The sequence below is a fragment of the Conger conger genome, chromosome 5, assembly GCF_963514075.1.
Source record: "Conger conger chromosome 5, fConCon1.1, whole genome shotgun sequence".
In the NCBI taxonomy this organism is placed as follows: domain Eukaryota; kingdom Metazoa; phylum Chordata; class Actinopteri; order Anguilliformes; family Congridae; genus Conger; species Conger conger.
Window position 1 is genome coordinate 41925211 of NC_083764.1, and position 22060 is coordinate 41947270.

Sequence of the window (22060 nt, forward strand, 5' to 3'; positions counted from 1 at the left end):
TGAGCACAAAAATCCTAGTTATTTTCTAAATGCCAGAAAGCTTCTGCATGCCTTACTGCACAGAAAACCGGTCTAAAACCCTGATTTGCACTTTTATTTAATTGCCAAGAGGCCCATGGCTAATGACAGCTAATGGCATTAGCCTATAAAATGAAAAATGTGAACACTGCGTAGTTAGACTAACTAGTTAATCTACTTTTCATGGTTATGGATCATAATGTAGTTGATGTGGGATTGCATTAGATCGAAGACCATGGTCAACCATCTAGTGCTGGTAGATTGGCTGAGCTATTTCAAAACATAGCTTCAGCTGGTCAAACCAGGTTGAACTGGGAGCTGGTCTGAACTGGTCAACCAGCTACCAGCCGTTTCAAACCCTACCTAGAGCTGTTTTTTCAGCTGGGGGTAACCGTGAGAAGATAACATTTTCATTCTTGATTATCCACTCCTCTTAGTAATGATTTTACATCCAAAAGAGTTAGGATACAACCAGTTAGGATATATAAGTAATCATGAGGCCACAACATTTAGTACCTGATTTTGTTGTAAAGTACCTTGTTGTAAAAACTGGTCCTTGGGATTTTTCAGCTCACTGACTCATGCTAGCTTGAATGTGAGGAAGGAATACGCAGTTTATTTCAATGATGTTATTTCCATTCCCTATGTTGTTACATACTGGAACAGCTTCGTAAATGATCTTAATAATCTGGAAAAGTATTTGGAATTTACCCTTTAAGTATTTATTGACTAATAAAATGAGGGAAGTCTCCTTTAAAATTATACACAGATATTACCCAGCAAATCACTATCTTGTAAAGTTGAAAAAGGATATCAATATGAATTGTTAATTTTGTGAAGTGCTCCCAGAAACCCTTCTTCATTGGTTTTGGCATTGTACTCATACCAAAAGACTATGGAAGGACTGAAGTACATTTATTATTGACAATATTGACTCTGGATTTCACACTATGCCTAGAAAATGTTTTGTTTGGTTTCAATAAAAGTAAAGGAAATAAAATCTAATAATATTATGTTATTAACCTAATCATTATCTTAGCTAAATTTCATATCCACAAATCCACATTTTATAACTCTAAACCCTTATTTAAAATTTTAGAAATTGAAACCAGACAATACATGAAAACGATCTTCTCCTCGAATAACAAGAAGGCTATCAAAACTTTTTCTTGCCTTTGCTACTCAATGTAATAGAAAATGATTGATGAATGTCACTTGAATATGCTCTGTATTCAATATTACTTAATAAAAAAACATGTAAACATATACAGTATCACCCCATTTGTGAGCATATTAATAACTAGTCAAAATGTTGTTGGAAGTTAAATAATGACGATTGGGCACTTAAGTTAACTTATTGGTTGAAGACGTGAATGATTCGCAGAGAAAGAGACTTCAATACCCAGGAGCTTTTGGTGCAACCCGGAAGCGGGTTGTTTTCGGAGGTGCGGCGGGAAGTTGGAAACTGAACGAATGTGTCAGCAGCAAGTGTCCACTTTTGGAAACAAAGAATTTGGTAAATGTCATTGATGTCATTATGAGGTTAATGCGCATTCCGTGGTAACTTGTTAGCAAAACCTATTTGCAGCGAAACGAAGCTATCCAGCCTGCTTGTAATATGTTAACGTTAGTACAGCGAGGAACTTAACAAGAAACGTTAGCTAGCTTTAAACTAACAATTGAAATATGCGACCGTTAGCTACATGGTCATTTTGAATTTGTCCAACGGCAATTTTATCGTAATTACTGCGTACCTTGTGAATTTGCTATGCAGCTTTGATTTGATAAAGAGCTACGTTTCATACCAGTCCGATAGTTTTTTGTTTTCGTGTGGCGTGCAGTGGCAACATGAGCGACAGGAGTCTTCCACAGCAGTTACAGCGGTGGGCAATAGAAGAGTTTAATTTACAACCACAACACCTTCCTCATGACAGCTATTTCAAAACGTAAGTGTCTATTCCCCCCTCTACTCCCCTGTCGTTGTCACCGGTAAAATGGTACTGTAACTTTAGATAACTTGAGATAGCTAACTTGCTTGCTTTGAAAATACCGATAGCCAAGTTACAATAAAACGTGTCCCAGCGTTTAGTGTTCCAAGGCGTTTTTAACTTCGCTTAGTTCATTCATCTGGCTGAATGCTGACATTTTCGTTATAAGTTTGTGTCTTGGACAGGGAGCCTCTATATGGAAATATATAACCCAGCATGTTTACCATCAGAGGTGAGTAGACATTTCAACCACTTTTTACGTTTTGATTTTTATAAAGGTATCTGTCTGTGTTATCCCCATGTTTTGTATCCTTTTTTGTAAATCCCATCCTTCTCGTAAGCGTGTTGGATAAGCCTATATCCCTTTCTCTCTTTTCCAGGAACGTGAAAGTAATGCGTGGGAACCTGCAATGGTATCCTTTTCATCAATTTCATTTTTTATGAGAATTGCTGGCGTTCCTAACGACATACGCTATTCATGACAAAACTCTCCATGCAATATTGACACCTTCAGACCTGCATTTTTTCCAGCCATGGAAAATAAATTCTTACTCATTTTCGATGTAGAAATTAAACTCAAACAAAAATTGATTTCACAACTTTGATGTACTGCAGCCATGCTGCACTTTGGTGTGATGTAACTTTTTCAATTGTCAACCAGATGGCCCATACTTTTTTAGTAGTCCCCATCTAATCAGAAGGCTGTTCTGTAAGTCACTGTAAATTGTAGGACTCAGTATGCGCACAACACATTGATGAAAGTCAGATTGATTCATACCTTGTGGTTACCCTTGACAGCATAATCCCTCAGGTTCAAGATGCTGCAGGATAAGGAGGTAAGACTGCCTGTGCCCAGTCATCTGTGCTTGCCTCAGTTTTAGATGGTACATGTTTGGTGGATGCTGGTGGTATGTGTTTGTGGATATAGCACCAGGTGTAATGTGTTTGTGGATGCTGTACGACAGTGGCTTCAGAAAGTATTCAGACCCATTCACTTTTTGCACAGTTTATTGTGTTATAGATTACATTTATAATTAATACAAATTTAAATTTTGCCCATCAATCTACACTCAATATTCAGGGTTTTAAAGACAAAGTGAAAACACTTCATTTAAAAACTGAAATCTCTCATTTACATAAGTATTCAGACCCTTTGCTATGGCACAAGTTGTGGTCAGGTGCATCCTGAATGCTTAAATTATCCTTGATATGTGCATAGAACTTGATTGGAGTCCACCTGTGGCAAATTGAATTGATTGGACATAGTTTAGAAAGGCACACTTATTTATGACAGGTCCCACAATCCACACTGCATGTCAGGACAAAGCCTTGAATTAATAAAATTGTGGCAAGGCATAGATCAGGGCATGGGTATACAAGCTTTGAGTGTTCCCTGGAGCATAGTGGCCTCAATAATTGTGAAATGGAAGAAGTTTGGAACCACCAGGACTCTTCCTAGGGTTGGCCGTCCAGCCAAACTGAGTACCTTGGCAAGAAGGGCCTTGGTCAGGGAGGTGACCAAGAACCCAACGGTCACTCTAACAGATTCGGAAGTCCTCTGCAGAGATGGGAGAATCTTCTGTAAGGATGACCATCTCAGCAGCACTCCATCAATCAGGCCTTTATATTAGAGTGGCTAGATGAGGAAAAAGATTCTCTGGTCTGATGTGACAAAAACTTTACTCTTTGGGCACAACTCCAAGTACTAGGTGTGCAAAGCTTGTAGAGACTTCCCCAAGAAGACTGAAAGCTGTAATTGCTGCCAAAGGGGCTTCTACAAAGTACTGAGTTATGTGCTTGATTACCATAGACATTTCTTAGCAATAAATACAGTATGTGTCTTAATTTTAACTCTACCTGTTATACATTTATTTCTAGTACTTCTATAATTATCATTATTATTTGGAGCGTTAGAGATTACTTTCTGATCAGACTTCAGTTTTATACACGTCATGTAGGGCCAGCTAGTCTAACTATGCAAAGCATATAAGGTTTTTGCAAATGCAATACATAACACTCTTTCACTATACAAAATAAAATAATCACGGATTATGGTCTAATAGTTTTTACTAATAGCGTCTTTTTGAAAACATAGAAAATATTTTCATAATGCATTTTGAAAGATTGTGTACGAGCCCCCAAATAATCTTGTGGCACTGTTTAAATGTGGCGGAAACACTGGTATGTGTTTGTGTGGACATGGTACTAGGTGGTATGTGTTTGTGTGGATGCAGTACTCGGTGGTATGTGTTCGTTTGTGGACGCAGTACTAGGTGGTATGTTTTTTTGTGGATGTGGCACTGGGTGGTAAATTTTAAAATGCATTGAAATGACTGAATAATAAAAACATGCACATTTGTTTTATTGTTGCCTAAAGACAACTGGCAAGTGTCACATTCAGCCATCATATTACTCCTTTAAAAAACAGTATTTTGGGCAGAAAAATACATCGAGTTATATGGGCAGCTTGTCCTCCAACATAGCAGATGAGTCAATGTCACATGGTTTGTGATGTTTATTAAGAACAATCCCTATCTTCGAACTGTGTGCGAAGATGTACATTTGCTCTATGGCTGTGGTTTAATTTGGATAATGCACTTTTTGCATTTCACTTCGTCATTCAGTTTCTCAAAGAGGTTTTTCGTATAACTTTTATATTGCCATGTCATCCATGCTGCGCACACTCTCGTAATGTAGTGTAGGTCATGTAAATATCCACCAGGGCCGAGTATTTAAAAACTTTAGTTCAGAATTATCCGGTATTATTATTTTCAGATAGGATCAATTTGACCCGGATACGACCTCATCAAGATTACAGAATCTAGGATTGCAGTCTTCATCTGTCAAAATAATGCAACTTTTCATTAAGACAAACATTTTTGGAAAATGTGTAATTCAGTTAGCATATTAGTCCTATTCATTTGCAGTAGTACGCATACAAAGTCAGTCTAATGTCAAAATGCAATGTCTCACTGAATAATACAAATGATTAAAAACACCAAAGCCAATGAAAAAATAATAACTTCCAAACACAACTTTTGAGAGCATAATGCTTTTATTGATCAATCAACCAAAGTTAAAATAATGGCTCATTACATGTGTGTCTGACTGTCCAACAGGTCCATCTGGATTCTGGCATTGCATTTCTGATGAATAACTATAATGTTTTTGTTTTTGCACCTACCCTATAGGCATGTATCCCACAGGGTCCCTTCATCAACCTTGAATCCAATCCAATCCACCCTTTCAGTGGGATCAAGATTATCCAGATTTTCTCTAACAAACCTATCCTAATCTCCGCCTTAGAATTTTGATACCCAAAACCAACATCTAGGTAGGATTGGATGACAAAATCCGTATCCCAATTCTTAGGATCAGGATCACAGCTTCTACTTTTGAAATACCCAATTTTGAGATTTAATCCTATCCGATTACTGAAATCCTATCCAAAAAGTTTTTGAAATACTGGGCACTGCTAACCATTTGCGGATTGTATAAAAAAAAAGAAGAAGAAAGAAACATTAAAAAAAGGGAACTCGGCATGCTATTACAATGTTTTAGATGTGCGTGACTAGTGACAGATTCTAACTCACCCTTAGTATGGACGTGATACTGGGTGGTACAGTGAGCACCATAATTAATCGACAGTGACACATTTTGTTATTTTGGTTCTGTACTCTTGCCATTTGAAAGAATACAATGACACTGAGGTTGGAGTACAGGCTGTAATCTTTCATTTGAGGGTATTTTCATCCATATCGGAAATTGGGGGGGTCAGTACATAGAGTAAAGTTATCATTTTTTATATTTGGTCACATATCCTTTGCATACAATGACTGCTTGAAGTCTGTGATGCATGGACATGGTGATGCTCTGCCTGGCCTGTACAGCAGCCATCTTCAGTTCTTGGGGGACTTTTTTGCCTTCAGTCTCCTCTTCAGCATGTAAAATGCATGTTCAATTGGATTCAGATGTTTCATGGATGAGGTGGTATGCTTTGGATCATGGCCACTTCCTTTTTTCTCCACACTTTCCTCTTTCCATCACTCTGGTATATCTTTGTCTCATCTGTCCGCAAGACTTTGTTCCAGAACTCCCGGGGCTCTTTTAGGTGCTTTTTAGCAAACTAATCTTCAGGTTTATCAGTGGTTTGCATCTTGTAGTGTACCCTCTGTAGTCCTGCTGGTGTACTCTTTTATGGATGACACATTTACTCCTGCATCTAGGAGGGTGTTTTTTTATCTGTTATCTGTCAGGGGGGTTTTCTTCGCCTAAAGGCCCGGACACACCAAACCGATGGTCGGCCGCGGAGCACCGACAAAGATCGCCTCGCGTCGATACGCGTCGTTAATGTTGGCTGTGCCGAACGCACCGCAACGACGGTCCGCCGACGGCCGAGTTGCACGTACGTTCTGCGCCTGCGTGAGAGGTAATAACTCTCCACACCAGGAGAGTTGGAAACCGGAAGACCGGGGAATGCGTTTGCATTGCGTTGGACCTAGAAGCAGCCATTGTCTCGCTCACAACAAACAGTTTGCAGCAATTTCCTTGTTCTCTCGCTATTTAGTAATACTAATCGAAAATTATGTCTGGTAGTGATAGTAACTTGTCTGTGTCCTCTTGACTTCCTCGTTTTCTTGCTTTCGTCGCTTCCGTTTCTCTTCTCGTGCACTGATTCGCTAGCTGGACAGCCAATCAGAGAGCTCTCTCTCATCGACGGCTCCGGGGGCTCCGACGTCGGAGCCCTCCAAAACACGTCGGCGTGCGGGACACACCGGAAAGACTCGGCCGACAGGGCGCCACCGACGTCCGACGGCCGACCGTCGGTTTGGTGTGTCCAGGCCTTTAGAGAGTATTCTCTGGTCATCGACTACAGGTCTTTTTGAGTTCACCAGTTATTTTTTTCTTGTTTCTGATTAGAAATAGATTTTCATTTCTGAGCCTCATGACGGCCAGCTTAATTTGGATTGACAGTGCTGTCTTCCTCATGTCATACCCCAACAACAATCTCCAAAGGCAATTGTAATGTCTAGAATCAAGACTAGACATCAACAACTGTCTTCTGCATTCATTAACAACACCAATAATACACCTCCCTAACAAAATGCTGTGTGAAGCCATTCAACAAATACAACAAATACTTGCAGTTCCTTAAAGCTGACAGTGTGCACTTCAACTTCATTGTCATTGTATCATTTAAAACTCAAAGTGCTAGAGTACGGAACCAATGAATGCGGTACTTGGTGTTATGTGTTTGCGTGGGTGCTGTACTGGGTGGTATGTGGTTGTGTGGATATTGTACCAGGTGATATGTGGTTGTGTGGGTGCAGTTCTATATGATATCTGATTGTGCGGATGTTGTACTAGGTGATATGTGGGTGCTTGGAAGTGGTACTAGATGATATGTGCTTGTGTGGACTCAATACTAAGTGCTATGTTCTCTTGTTCCTGCAGGTTGAGTGTGCACAAGGGCAAAGTGAGGCAGCCAGGCGGCAGGAGCTTCAGAGGGAGATTGAGGAGCTGAACGCAGAGCTGGATCAGTTGAACTGTCAGATCAGTGCGGCTGAGACACAACTGGCTGCTGATGGTGAGCTCCAGAAAAGCAGCTTTCAGAAAATAATCTTCCTCCAATTGATGACATGCAGGATCATATGTCTTGGGATAATGTGGTGATTGTGTGTGTGTGGATTGTGAGACCCCCTTGTGTGTGCTCTTCCAGAGCAGCTTGTGTGTTGTCTTCTTGCTGAGCAATGATGTTACCGAGCAACTGTTGTGTGATGTTAGATGGCTGCTGTATCCTCCACTGCCAGAACCTGCAGGTTCTTTCTGTATAATATACGCCGTATCCGTCATCTCCTGACTGAGAAAGCCACCCAGCTCCTAGTCCAGGCGCTCGTCATTTCCCGCCTGGATTACTGCAACTCCCTCCTAGCCGGTCTCCCAGCGTGTGCCATCAAGCCCCTCCAGCTGGTCCAGAATGCTGCAGCCCGCCTGATCACCAGTCAGCCCAGGTCGGCTCATGTCACCCCGCTTCTCATTGGCCTCCACTGGCTTCCTATTGCCGCCGTATCCGTTTCAAGGCCCTAGTGTTGGCATTTCAGGCTGCTAAGGGGACTGCCCCACCTTACATACAATCCCTGATCACTCCCTACTCCCCAGCTAGACCACTCCGGTCTGCCAGCTCTGGTCGCCTTACGGTTCCCTCTCTACGTGCACCTGGCGGTCGAGCTGCACGTTCACGCCTGTTTTCCGTTCTGGTTCCTCAGTGGTGGAATGACTTGCCTACCACTGTCAGAACAGCAGAATCCCTCCCCCTATTTCGACGCAGACTCAAAACCCACCTTTTCAAACTCTACCTTAGTCCTCCCTCCTGATTTCCCCTGCCCCTCCTTTCTGATATCCCTATCCTTGTCTAACCCCCCCCCCAAAATACAGAGCGGTCGGTGTGTGTGTGCGCTCATACAGAGCGGTCAGTGTGTGTGCGCTCATACAGAGCGGTCAGTGTGTGTGCGCTCACACAGAGCGGTCGGTGTGTGCGCTCACACAGAGCGGTCGGTGTGTGTGTGTGCTTACACAGAGCAGTCGGTGTGTGTGTGTGCTCACTCAGAGCGGTCGGTGTGTGTGTGTGCGCTCATACAGAGCGGTCGGTGTGTGTTTGCGCTCACACAGAGCAGTTGGTGTGTGTGTGTGCTCACACAGAGCGGTCGGTGTGTGTGTGCGCTCATACAGAGCGGTCGGTGTGTGTGTGTGCGCTCATACAGAGCGGTCGGTGTGTGTGTGCGCGCTCATACAGAGCGGTCGGTGTGTGTGCGCTCATACAGAGCGGTCGGTGTGTGTGTGCGATCACACAGAGCGGTTGGTGTGTGTGTGTGTGTGTGTGTGTGTGTGTGCGTGCGTGCGTGCGTGCTCACAGAGCGGTCGGTGTGTGTGTGTGTGTGTGTGTGTGTGTGTGCGCGCGCGCGCTCTCACAGAGCGGTCGGTGTGTGCGCGCTCTCACAGAGCGGTCGCTGAGCGGGAGCTGGTCTGAGGATGAGGAGAGCCGGCAGAGGAGTGTGCTGTTGCGGGCCTTCCGGCAGCGCTGCTCAGAGGAGAGGCTCTCTCTGTCCCAGCACGGCCGCAGGATCTACAGCCACTGCCAGGCCCTGGGCCAGCTCTGCAGGTCAGAGCCCTTCCCTCTTACGCTCTCTGCCCGGCAACTGCACGTCTCTTCTGCCTGCATGTGCTTGCGTGTTTGGAGCTGGTCAATATACCGCAACAATATAAAAGCTTTATTTTATAGCCCATTAATGAGCTAGAATTTACTGGGTAAATACCAGGTACTTATTAGGTAATTGATTTTAGAGTTAAGTGCTATGAACTGGGCTGTAAAATGTATTTACGCATGGTAATACTGACTTTGTTTAGTAGTACTTACCCCTGAAACCAAAGTAGTTATGTAATAATTAGACAAGTACTTGTGTAACGAGATAATTAACAGGCTGTAAAATTAAGCGTTGGTCTTTTTTTTTTCTTTTTCTTTAATTATACCTTATGCTGTAGTAAACATCCAAACTTCAGAGGCTGCCTGAAAAACCAGCCGAAAAACATCACCACTGTTTTCTATTTGGTGTTCATGAGATGAGCAGTCAGCAGCCACTAGATGAGTGCCATTTCACACAGCCTCTGAAGATTGTTTAATAGCACAGCAGGTGTACTTTAAGAAAAAAGACTGAAAGAAAGGTTATACACCACATGATGCCGATGGTTATTGCATTTGGTTGTGGTATATTGCTCAGGCCTAGTTCTCTACATGCCTTGGTCTGCTTTGCAGGAAAGCGGAGGTGGAGTTGGTGTTTGGTAGTGAGCCTAATGACGCCAGCGACTCTCTGGGCCCCTCTGGTCCAGAGCCACAGGTCCTAGTAAGTACCTGACCAGACCTGGGTCAAATATGTCATTGTTTTGGATTCAATTGTGACCCGGATTCAAATACTTTTCTGTAAATGGTTGGCATTTATAGAGCGCCTTTATCCAAAGCACTGTTCAATTGATGCTTCTCATTCACCCGTTCACTCACACACCAACGGGGATTGGCTGCCACGCAAGGCACCAACCAGCTCATCAGGAGCAATAGGGGGGATAGGTGTCTCGCTCAGTGACACTTTGGCGTACCCAGGGCGGGATCGAACCGGCATCCCTCCAGATGCCAGACGACTGCTCTTACCTCCTGAGCTAATGTTGCCCCATGTCTGTGCTCTTGATCTTGCCTGGTGTATTTGCACCTGCAAGCAGGAGCAGATGGGCGGGGTTTACACGGTTGGAATCATTTCATTTGTTACAATACATCAGGTAAGCTTGAAAAGTATTTTAATCCAAAGCCAATACTATTTGAACCTAGGTCTGAGTCTCATACATTTCTACACTTTACTGAGCTTGTCTGGTGTATTGGAACCTATGAAATACTCTCACAGTGCAAACCCTGCCCTCTGGTTTTCTTGGTTGGCTCGGTTGCACTAGGCAAGATCAGTCAAAAAAAGTATTTGAATCTAAAACCGTTATGTATTCTACCCAGGTCTGTACCCTACCTGTATAGACATACCTGCATCTGCCACCTAGCACACCTTATTATTTGTATTATTTAACAAACAAATCCCATTGTTTCTACTGTGGGTAGATGACCCTGTGGTAAGAACCTCTCTATTTCCCTCTCTCTATACCTCCATCCATCCCTCCCTCCTTTTCTTCTCAGCGTGAGGTGAGAGAGCTGTGCGAAGAGAGGCTGCTTTTCTTCCAGTCTCTGCAGCAGAGTGAGCTGAAGGGCGTGCACACCGCAGGAAAACAGTGAGTACAATGCTCTGCTCAGTGAGTATATTGCTCTGCGATATACTACGTAATAACGCTCATAATAATGTGACTCATTCTCTGTCACCTATGTTTGTGTTTCTCTTTGTCCCCAGCTTATCCCGTGAGCAGAGGGGAGTTGTGTTTCACCACTGGCTCAGTGCCGTGGAGGTAGGATAACTGGGAGAGGGTATTCAGCACGCAGCACATGTTCAGGGTTTTTGTGCTTCAGAGTGGTTAAGCCTTGAGAACAAAGTCTTTGGATTATTTAGTATTTTTAAGCAATTTAAATCACTGGACTTGAAACGCAAACTACACATTGCTAGCCAAGAATGCTATATTTTTGCTTGCTAGGTGAAGATGGTTCCTGGCAAGTGTATGTATAAATAAATTAATATAGCAAAAATACTACTTTTAGAGTTGTTAACTTGTGGCAATTTTCTTTTTTTTTTAGTAATGTTAATGTTAATGTCAAAGACAAAGCAGTATAGCTAATCAGGCCAATTCACACTGTCTTTCGCCCTGGTGTGTGTGTGTGCGTGCGTGCTTGCGTGCGTGTGTGTGTGTGTGTGTGCGTGCCCTTAGCCCTCTACTACAAAAAGCCTGAGATGTGAACCAAAAAAAACAAATGTGTAGGGCACATAGGCCACACAGTTCATTGCCAGCGGAGGCTAGGTCTTGCCATGCCATAAATCACTATGTCAGTGAGGGGACATTGAAAGGTGAGCAGCTGTCTGCAGGCTTAAAGCAGCTTCAGTTTTTGAATGTATTATTATTAAATTGGCAGTTCACCCAAAAATAAAATTAGTTACTATATATCCTCCCAAATAGTCCTGTAAAGACCACAAATTTTCTAGATTTCAATACTTGTTAGATGCAGTTAATGGACCTCTTTAGACCACTCCTTTTCTGGAAATCAAGTTGTTTTTTCAAGCTTGTGTCTGGAAAAGGGGCGAATAAGCGGTCAATTGGTCAGTTACTATATATTGGACAAATATTAATAATCATGTATAGGCCCATATACGTACATACTGTAGGCTATATGTCTGCTCCTCCGCTTTTAATGAGAGTAACATACAGTAGGCCTATATGAATGAGATCATATCATCAATACTTTACAATACACTTTATTGCTGAATTTCTAAAGCATGCAAAATAAGTAGATTGCCTCTAACTTTAATGGCAAAATAGCCAATAGTACACTTCTCTAAGATTGTTAAATCTTAGATCTGTGCTGATGCCTTGATGGAGAGTAGGCTGATGCTAGTGTTAGAGCTGATCAATTTAATGTTGTGTCTTTTGAGGCTTTCAGCAAATTGACCATTTTACTTAAAACATTTTTTTTTTTTTGATGAATATATAAATGCCACAGTTTCTCGTGAACATCAAGATCTCAAATGCACATTTTAATCCAGAACCATTTCTTCTATTACCGGGATCACTACCTGTGCCCGCGTTCTGCCGAAGTGTTCATGTCGTCTTTGTAGTCTGACATCGCAGGCGAAAGGGAGTTCTTGTTACAGTTTTGCGAACTAAAGTTCACAGCTGGCTAATGTACACTCTGATGTTTAGATGTGCAAGCCAAGCGCAGTTAACAGCTGGCTAAAACACTGATCAAAACAATTGACACTTTGCCCCAGAATACTGATGCTTTTTTTGGAAGTGCTGGACATTTAAAAACGAGTCGCGGCAAACAAACAGTTGAAAGTGCAGTCTTTTAATTTGAGCGTTTTTACATCTATATTGGAAGAACGGTGTAGGAATTCTTGCCTCCCTCTCTCCTTGAATGCCCCTCCATCTTCCGTCTCTCTCCCTCCAGGACGTGATCCGCTCTCACCCTCCCAGCCATGTTCTGTCTGCGCTGCAGCACCAGGCCTCCAGGCTGCAGGGCTCGTTGCAGGAGAATATCTCCACTCTGGACGTGGAGCAAGAGTTGGCTGCTCTCCGGTAAATTCACTCTGTTTCTTTGCCCTGTATATTTAGCTAGCGGGCCCTCAGTGACTTTGGGAAGCAAAAAGTATGCAATGACTGAAAATGGGTTTTGGTTCCTAGGTGCGACAAGTCCCATTTTCACTGAAATAAAAAAGTTTAACCTAATGGAAACTTTTTCACACCTAAATGATTACCAGAAGGCTGCTAAAAGTAGGCTTTGGTACAGACAGTCTTGCATAGACCATTCCCTCAGCCCTAAAAGGTTAAAATGGACAGGCTTAATTCTTTAAAACTTTCCATCATGCTCTCTGGTGATAACTTAATCTATATCTACATTACATTACATTAATGGCATTTGGCAGACGCTCTTATCCAGAGCGACGTACAGTTGATTAGACTAAGCAGGAGACAATCCTCCCCTGGAGCAATGCAGGGTTAAGGGCCTTGCTCAAGGGCCCAACGGCTGTGCGGATCTTATTGTGGCTACACCGGGATTAGAACCACCGACCTTGCGTGTCCCAGTAATTTACCTTAACCACTACGCTACAGGCCACCCTGCATTAGTGTTTCCATGGAAATGTATCAAATTCATTTTAAGATGTTTACTTTTTTCAATTTGCAATGAACCAGATTTCGTTATGAGAACAAACACCTTCAGGACATCTCCAGGGAAGAGGAGGAACTGCCTTCGGTCAAATCACTTTTACAGGTACTGGTGTATATACAGTGCAGTCCGTAAGTATTTGGACAGTGACACATTTTTAGTTGTTTTTGCTCAGTACTCCAGCAAACAAACAGTTGAAATCGAATATGTGATCAAAGGTGCAGCCTTTCAGCTTTAATTTGAGGTTTTTACATTGTTGGTTGAACCGTGTAGGAATTATAGCCCTTTTTATACATAGTCCCCAAATAGTTGAAATAAGCATGTAAAGCTGAAAGTCTGCACTTGAATCACATGTTATTTCAACTGTTTGTTTGCAGGAGTACAGAGCGAAAAAACAAATACTTAGGGACTTTACTGTAGATGGTACGTTTTGGCTATGCATTGGAATTAGTGTTTTAGCTCTGTTCCAGTTAGTATGGTTTTTCTATGTACTTAAGAGTGTTGTTGCTCTCTGCTCGTTGGCACAAATGAGTGTGTTTTTGTGGATAAGTAAATGTGGTTAGCGGTGCACTGGAGTCAGATTGTGTTGCGATTGTCTCCGCTTATTTGCGTTAGCTAAAATACACGGACATATGTACGCACAACCGGCGCACTCACTCGTGCACACGGCTAACACGCGTGTTGCACCTGTGTCCGGGAGCAGGCGTTATGTGTGTGCTTGAGTGAGCGCGTTTCTCACTGCAGAACGGCTGGGAGGACGTGGAGCAGTTTCTGGTTCAGCTGGCGCAGACTCAAATCCAGGTCCGACAGCAGCAGGACCAGCTCAGTGCCCACCGGAAGGAAGTACAGCTGGAACTTCTGGAGAACGATGTCCAGATGGAGCCCTTGGCGAGGTATATGGGTTTCATGAAATAACAGGAAGGGATATAAAATCTTACCTTTTTTTGTGATTGCCAAGTAGTGTTTATACACCTGGGATACAATGAAAGCTTACTAAAATACCAGTGTATATTTAAACATTTGCGTAGGCCAAGGAAAATGGTTTCTGTGTTAATTATAAACATTAATTTGTTTATCATTAAACAAAACGTGTTAGACCACAATAGGCCATTCAGCCCAACTTGGCTTGTCTTTTCACAGTGAGGTGGTGAGGTCAAGGCCTGTCACTGGTGTCAAACTCCAGTCCTGGAGAATTTATTTTAGTCATGGATTATCTAGTGTCCACACGCCTTGTTCTCAAGGCCTTAATTGGCTGCTGATTGAATGGAAACCACAAATACCTGCCGGTACTGCAGCCCTCCAGGTCTTGTGTTTAACCACCCTGCTTTACTCAAACCTGTGTCCCTGTCATTTTCGAAGCATAATGCGCAGGGAAGTGGATGTGAATGGCCATTGCCTAGTGAATAGAGACAACATTCACGGTTTGGGACAGGAAGCATTAACGTTCAGTCACGAGAGAGGCCTTGGTGGCTCATAAATACTCTTTTTAGAATAGGGAAAAAAGATAATTATTCATTAAGAGGCACTCGTATTCAATTTCAACGTGATTGTTTCAACCCTTTCGTCAGCTGTGACTGCACCAAGTTTTAAATAGATGTCTTTCTGCAATGTCTGCCTCTCTCTCTCTTTCCATCTCCCTCCCAAATATGCAGGTTTTCAAAGAGTGTATCATTGGCTGCGGTTAATGGAAAATCGTTTGTTGTGTTTATGCAGGGCGGTGTTTGAGCTGGAGCTGCAGTGTGTGATCCGGGCTGCGGTGAGGGACAGTGTGCAGGAACAGTGTGCGCAGCTGGGGGAGCAGGCCAAGGACAGGCAGGAGGCACTGCGCAACCTGCGCAGCCAGTGGCAATGCATCATGGACTTCCGGGAGCTGGTGGTGAGCGAGACATTTACATTTTTACATTTTAGTCATTTGGCAGACGCTTTTAATCCAAAGCGATTTACAAGTGCATGGGTTCTTCCACAAGTTAAAGCAACACATCCATAACTAGAAAAATACACATGAAGTGCTGTTCTAAACATACAGTCATCATAAGTGCAATTGTACTTTTTTACTGTATTTTTTTGGGGGTTAGACAAGAGGGATAGGGATATCGGGGGGGTCTCTGGAGAGTACACACCCCACCCGGTTCCTTCTTAACTACGTTTGTGTGCTCTTGTCAAAAGTGAACTAAGAATTGTGTGAGGAACTTGTAGGAACACATTGCTTTCATTTGGCTACATTAGTCAGGTGATGTAGCTGGCGGCAGTACCTTCACCAGTTTTAAGGTAATTGCTGCAAGAACTAAAAAAATCAGTAAATCTTGTCAATCTCAACAAGTATTTTAGTCTTATATCTAGATTTAGTCTTATTTTTATTCTTTTTGGCTAAATGAGACAAAAATATTGCCAATGAGATGGTTTGACTCATTGCAAGATTTGCCAACAGGTGTCCGGCTGCACTGACTTGAGAGGATTCTTTTTTCACATTTCACAAATGTGTTTTAATCTGTTTTTTTCTGCAGGCTAACAAGCAAGAGCAAATTCGTGGGCTAATTAAGGCCAACTCGAATGCCAAGAGTGAGCTGTCACGCGTTCACAATGAGGTACCCCACACACAGAACCATAAAAAATGAAAACTCATTTGAGCAGAGATTCCACTTTTAACATTGACACTGCTTTCCATCCCGTGGTTTATTCTAGATCTGACTATTATTATGTATATATATCTTTTTAAAAGAGCATTTTGGTTGTTAGACTTGTTTTGATGTTTTCATTTGAATCGGTCCTTTGTCGCTAGTTTCCATTCTGATAATAGCTAAAATGTTTTAATTTGTGTTAAATGTGTGTTAACACAACATTTAAATTTGTACGTGTCTCTGCCATGGTCAATTCTTTTTTTTTAAATTTATTATTAAGTTTAGGCCTGAGTTAAAATGTTTCTAGTAGTAGGCTATACTTGCACAAACGTGAATCCTAGAAAGTGGACCAGGCAGAAAATGAATGGGAACCCCTGCACTACTGCTTAGTTTACCTAAAAACTAGATGGTATCTAGCACCTTATCAAGCCTGGTCGTAAAAACCCCTAGAGTTTCTGCCTCCAGAGTTTCATCCCTTTCTGAACTGGTCACTCCTTCCTCTGCCTCAGATCAGGCAGTACGCAGAGGGGACACTTGGGCCTCAGTGCAGGGCGGTGGTGGATGCAGCATCAGCGCTGCGCAACACCGTGTCTCAGGAGGTCAGACTGATGGGGTCCCTCTCATTGGCTGCCCTCAATCGCAGGGTTATGAAAGGGTACGTAAGAAAATGGCCGGGCGATGGAGAATTAAGGTGTCCTATTAATGGTTCCTTCTGACCCCGTGTTCACGCTACGAGCGACTTGGGTGACTGGTCACTGAAGTGTACTTGGCTGAGGGAGGGGCAAGAGCTTCCCTTTGTTTCCTCGTCGTGATCTCGTGCAGCTACCAATTTTCTGTTGAAGTGAAGAACGGCAATACACAATATAACATTTACGATATAAACTATTGTTTAAGTTCCTGTGGCTGTTCAATGAGACTGATAATTATTATTTACTTTCGCTAGTTAGTGATATATCTTTCTCGGTTGCTATCTTACCAGCTAGCGATCATCTCTCAATAAATAGAGCACTAGCAATAGCCATCCAGTGCTGTATAAAGCTCAGTAGTAGAGTATTGCGGTTGATGTGAAACTTAAGCCATGGACAACTGTTTTTGGCCAGCTTTCATTGTTTAGTTGCACAGTTGCTCATGTTGGTGGCCGTCGCTCAGCGTCATTGAAAAAGAATTCCGGCAGCTGGTTGACGAAATCGCTCATAGTGTGAACACGGTTAGTGTGGTTCAAACTAAACTAAATTATAGCTGTTTGTGGGTTGTTTCTCTGTTCCTTAATGAGCGCTGAACAGGATATTGTTGGTTGGATTCATTTTATTTTTGAATTTTTTGGTGAAGATGTGTCCTCAGTAACCTTATTCCTGAATAAAGCCCTGCTTTCTGTGTGTTTGCCTCAGTGGACAGCGAGTCCCTGCTGAATGGCTGTCCATCTACCGTCTGCGCTCCCCGACCTTCCACAACGTGTGTGAAAGCCTGGCCTTTCCTATGTACCGGGTGAGTGAGCTCACACACTCACAGACAAACTCTCTCTCGCTCTCGCTCTCACTCTCAATCACACACTCACGTATAAACATACATTTAACAATACTTAACATGAAAGACTAGAAACAAACACATTAGAATAAGAACTTACTCATTAAGGCACCTGAGCAGCTGACTGCACACACTGCCTGTCTCTTGCTCACACTCTCTCACTCACACAGACACGTACGCACGCACGTACGAAGGCACGCACGAACGCACACACACACACACACACACACACACACACACACACACACACACACACACACGCACATTCTCTTCCCCACCTCGTCACTTTCACCCTGTGCCCCTTTCAGGCTCCAGAGCAGCTGACTGCGCAGGCCGTGTCCCAGCAGCTGGAGCTGCGTTTCCTGCTGCGGCTGCTGCAGTTGCACTCTCTCTCTCAGACCAGCCTGCAGGGCCAGAGGGCTCTGCTGCCCGCCCCGGACCAGAAGGGTACGAACGGCCACTTCTGGCTTACAATGAGAAAAAAGTCAAAGCTATGGTATAATGTATTATTCTCCAAATAAAAATAACTGTAAAGATCCTTGTAAGAATCACTTCAAAAGGAAATTTAAAATAATTATTCGACCAACACTAGTTCCATGTTCGTTTTCATCTTCGGCATTTCATTCTTATTCTTTATTTTTTATAACGGACGTTTTGGAGTCCTTGCTCAGCTGATCACAATGAAAACAAAGTTATCTGGTCATGTAAGACATCGAAAAGGATAGTTGGCTTGCGTATTGACAATTAAAGCATGCCAAACTATGTCAGATGTACTTGACATTACCACCGCAAGCTTATGCAAATGCAAACTGCGACAGTAACAAAGGTTCAGTCGGGCTAAGCAAAGTTGTTGTGCATGTTACCAAGGGACCAGTGGAAGACGTTAAACACTATGATCCGATACATGATCCCATACATGATCCATCAAGGTTTTTCGTTGCCATCCATGTCATTTTCGTCAAAGCAACTGAACGTCCTGTGGGAGTTACATAGTGGGCCTTTAACAATAAGGACCAAGCTGTTTGTTTTGCTGTACGCCTCTTCAGGCTACCTCTCTGGTCCTTACTGTACTGTTGTGCTGTGCTAGCCCTCTTAGAGAACGTGCAGGAGGTTGAGAAGGAGCTGCTGCAGTCTTTGCTGCCCCGGGTTCAAGAGCTGAGACGGCGCACTTCCCAGGGTCTGCTGTACGGGGCTCAGGCTAAGAACACCATCTCCCACTGGTGAGCATCGCACTCCGGCTCAAACACAAGCCCAGAGCTCTGCAGCATGTACTCATGGTATATTGTCTACTGCCAGACCATTGCACTCGTAGTTATACTTAGTATTTGTATTGCTTAGACTCCTATTGCTTTTGTACTGTTTTTTCTTTTCTTTGCTAAAAAACTAAATCAGAGCTACGAAACCCCATGTTCCTATACCCCACCACTTCTAGGGTTATCGCAATGACACCTGTTGGCCACATGGCCCCAGATAATGTATATTCCTTTTTACGCCCTTTTGCTGCCATTTTTACTAAAACAGCTGTAACTTGTTGTGAATGCTTTATCCGATCATCACGAAACTTGGTGAGAATATGCAATAGTTGCATCTGGGGCAGCATACAAATTTTCATGTCCTTTCACCAATAGGTGGCACTGTAAGAGGAATATAAATAAAAATACTTTCCCAATAAAACCAAAACTTTGCATGCTATGCCTTTCTGTCAGCCCCCAATTGGGGGTACAATGATATTTGGATATTGGAGAAAATATTGTCACCATCAGCCAACCGGCTTTCACTGTGGATATGACACGATTAGCCATGGCTGATGATCATGAATCATGTGTTGACCTCTGACCTAGGGAATACTAAGTCACATTTTGGGACATAGACTGATAATGTTTGTACCATTCATCAGATATGAGTCGTTTCAGCGCGACAGTTTTTACTGCTTTACCGTAATTACTGCTTGCGGTTCATTTATACTGTGTATTCTCTATTAGGCAGAGTGAGATGTCCTTGCCTCTAAATTCTGGCTGCCTCTAAATTCTCTCTCTGGATTTCTCTCTCTCTGTCTCTCTTTTTGTCTTTCTCGTTCTCTCTCTCTGTCTCTCTGCCTTCTTCCTTTCTGCGCAGGTGGGAGCAGCCTGCTCAGTTTGCTCTGCCAGAGTTGCAGAAGGGGGGACTGACTCTGCAGAAGTGGCTGCTGAGATGGCGACTAGCAGCCAAGGCCCTGGAATGAACACAGGACAGCCAGCACACAGAACACTTAAACAGATACATTCCTTCATATCACGTATAGCTCAACAGAAGGCAGATACTGTTTTTAGCTAAGTAAATTTACTTTTGAAGATGCATAGAGAAATTAGACTATTTAAATGTGCGCTTTGCGAAGTAACCCTTGTCCTCTGCATGAAATGTTTTTTTTTCTGATTTTTATTTGAGAATAAGGTCCATTTTGAATGTGTAATAGTAATTTTGGTTTTGATATGCTTTGTACTAAAAGCAACCACTTTATCTACATTGACTCACTAATATGTTTAAATACATTTTTTGTGTGGTGATGAGTTAGCACATTACTGAGAAATGTAAGGCAGCCATTCTGCCATACTATCAAATAAAGTCAAAAAAAAAAAAGAGTACCTATTTTCACTAAAGATAACTTGCATGTAGTTGAGCTAAGAGAGTTTGTGGTGAAATTGTTTAGAAATACTCTATTCGTACAGTCCTTAAGTTCTTGGAAACAACTGGTTAATATGTCTCCCAAATGTTCCCCAAGACAGTCAAATTCAGTTTAGTGAAGTGAAAAAAGGGGGTCTGCCACTGCACCAAAATGCTTCCACTTAATGCTGGATTAGATTCAGTGTTACGCAGTAAAATGTTCAGTGTTAAATCAAGTCTTACAGAGTACATATGGTCCCAAATGGGCCCATAGGTACAACTAGAGTTAAATTAACATGGACATTGTACTCTGTGTAGTGACAGAAGTTGTGACATCGAAAACGTCAATGCATTTGTCAAATCAAATATTCAGAGTGCATGACAATTCAATGTAGCTAAGTAATACACGATCACAAAAAAGCGTTCAGAAGTTGAAGAAATTTGCCACTTGCCAGTGAGTTGAATAGTTGCTGATTGCATCAATCATTTTGTTTCAATGGAGCAATGCAAATTAAATGCCCACCACAGTGTGAAGCCCCAGAATAATTTGAGTTCCCCAACCAAGTTTTTAAAAATCGAACATGGTTTTATGGACTACATCACTGCAGTGTAATTCAATAAACAATTATTTAATCACAGTACAATATTACTAAAATGTCATTTATAATTCTATACTAAAATAATGGAAATAATTTGGCCCTTCAATAGAGCTGTTACAATATTGAAGGAATAAGGAATAAGCAATTTTAGGAATAAGAAAATTCAGAAATGTACATTTTCATCTTTGCACATGTGGCGGTGGTCCCTGTACTGCTCCAGAGGTGCATGAACCATTTCCTGCAACAGAAGAGCACTATCCACTTAGACTACAAATGCTGTGCTATCAACTCCCTACTTCCAAATTCAAATTAACATTTTACAGCCAGCAATTAGAATATATTACACTTTTGGGGTGGGGGCCATTGTTTTGACAAGCCTCAGGAGTATGAAGAGGCCATTTCCAGTAATAGAGCTCAACACAGAAACACTTTTGCATGAATGCTGCAACAACTAAGTATTGTTGCCCTTCAGAATAACTTGCCTTGAAGTGAATTTTGGGAAAAGAAAGGCATGTTTACGCTTGAGACCCAGCAAGTAATTTTTGTCTTGTGCAGGGGACATGAGTCTTTGGTCTTAAGGCCTGGACACACCAAACTGACGGTCGGCCGTCGGACGTCGGTGGCGCCCTGTCGGCCGAGTCTTTCCGGTGTGTCCCGCACGCCGACGTGTTTTGGAGGGCTCCGACGTCGGAGCCCCCGGAGCCGTCGATGAGAGAGAGCTCTCTGATTGGCTGTCCAGCTAGCGAATCAGTGCACGAGAAGAGAAACGGAAGCGACGAAAGCAAGCAAACGAGGAAGTCAAGAGGACACGGACAAGTTACTATCACTACCAGACATAATTTTCGATTAGTATTACTAAATAGCGAGAGAACAAGGAAATTGCTGCAAACTGTTTGTTGTGAGCGAGACAATGGCTGCTTCTAGGTCCAACGCAATGCAAACGCATTCCCCGGTCTTCCGGTTTCCAACTCTCCTGGTGTGGAGAGTTATTACCTCTCACGCAGGCGCAGAACGTACGTGCAACTCGGCCGTCGGCGGGCCGTCGTTGCGGTGTGTTCGGCACAGCCAACATTAACGACGCGTATCGACGCAAGGCGATCTTTGTCGGCGCTCCGCAGCCGACTGTCGGATTGGTGTGTCTGGGCCTTTAGTTTTTTTTTTAACCCCGTTGGGTAATTTATCCTCTACATTTGACCCGTCCTAGTTACTTAGGAGCAGGGGCAGCCACAGTTCTGAGGCCAGTGCTTTGGTCAAGGGCAATGGCAGGAGCACACCTAACCTGACATGCATGTCTTTGAGTGGGTGGGTTTACTCCCAGAA

General features: G+C 42.9%; 1 protein-coding gene across 2 annotated transcripts; it reads left to right on the forward strand.

Annotated features, from left to right (window-relative positions):
- Positions 1–1418: 1418 nt before the first annotated feature.
- On the forward strand, positions 1419–20130 carry haus5 (HAUS augmin-like complex, subunit 5). 2 transcript variants are annotated; one of them, XM_061242681.1, is made up of 20 exons: positions 1419–1534; positions 1860–1964; positions 2176–2238; positions 2387–2419; positions 2818–2842; positions 7461–7593; positions 9006–9165; positions 9817–9904; positions 10732–10823; positions 10940–10994; positions 12643–12770; positions 13386–13464; positions 14104–14252; positions 15073–15235; positions 15864–15944; positions 16487–16632; positions 17366–17462; positions 17810–17948; positions 18589–18721; positions 19617–20129. In XM_061242681.1, exons 2-20 carry the CDS (start codon positions 1867–1869, stop codon positions 19720–19722), a joined length of 1968 nt encoding a protein of 655 aa, XP_061098665.1. In that variant the 5' UTR covers positions 1419–1534; positions 1860–1866; the 3' UTR covers positions 19723–20129. The 2 variants fall into 2 exon arrangements, with proteins under 2 accessions (XP_061098665.1, XP_061098664.1); XM_061242680.1 differs by having other exon boundaries at positions 1440–1534; positions 1835–1964; positions 19617–20130.
- Positions 20131–22060: the final 1930 nt, after the last annotated feature.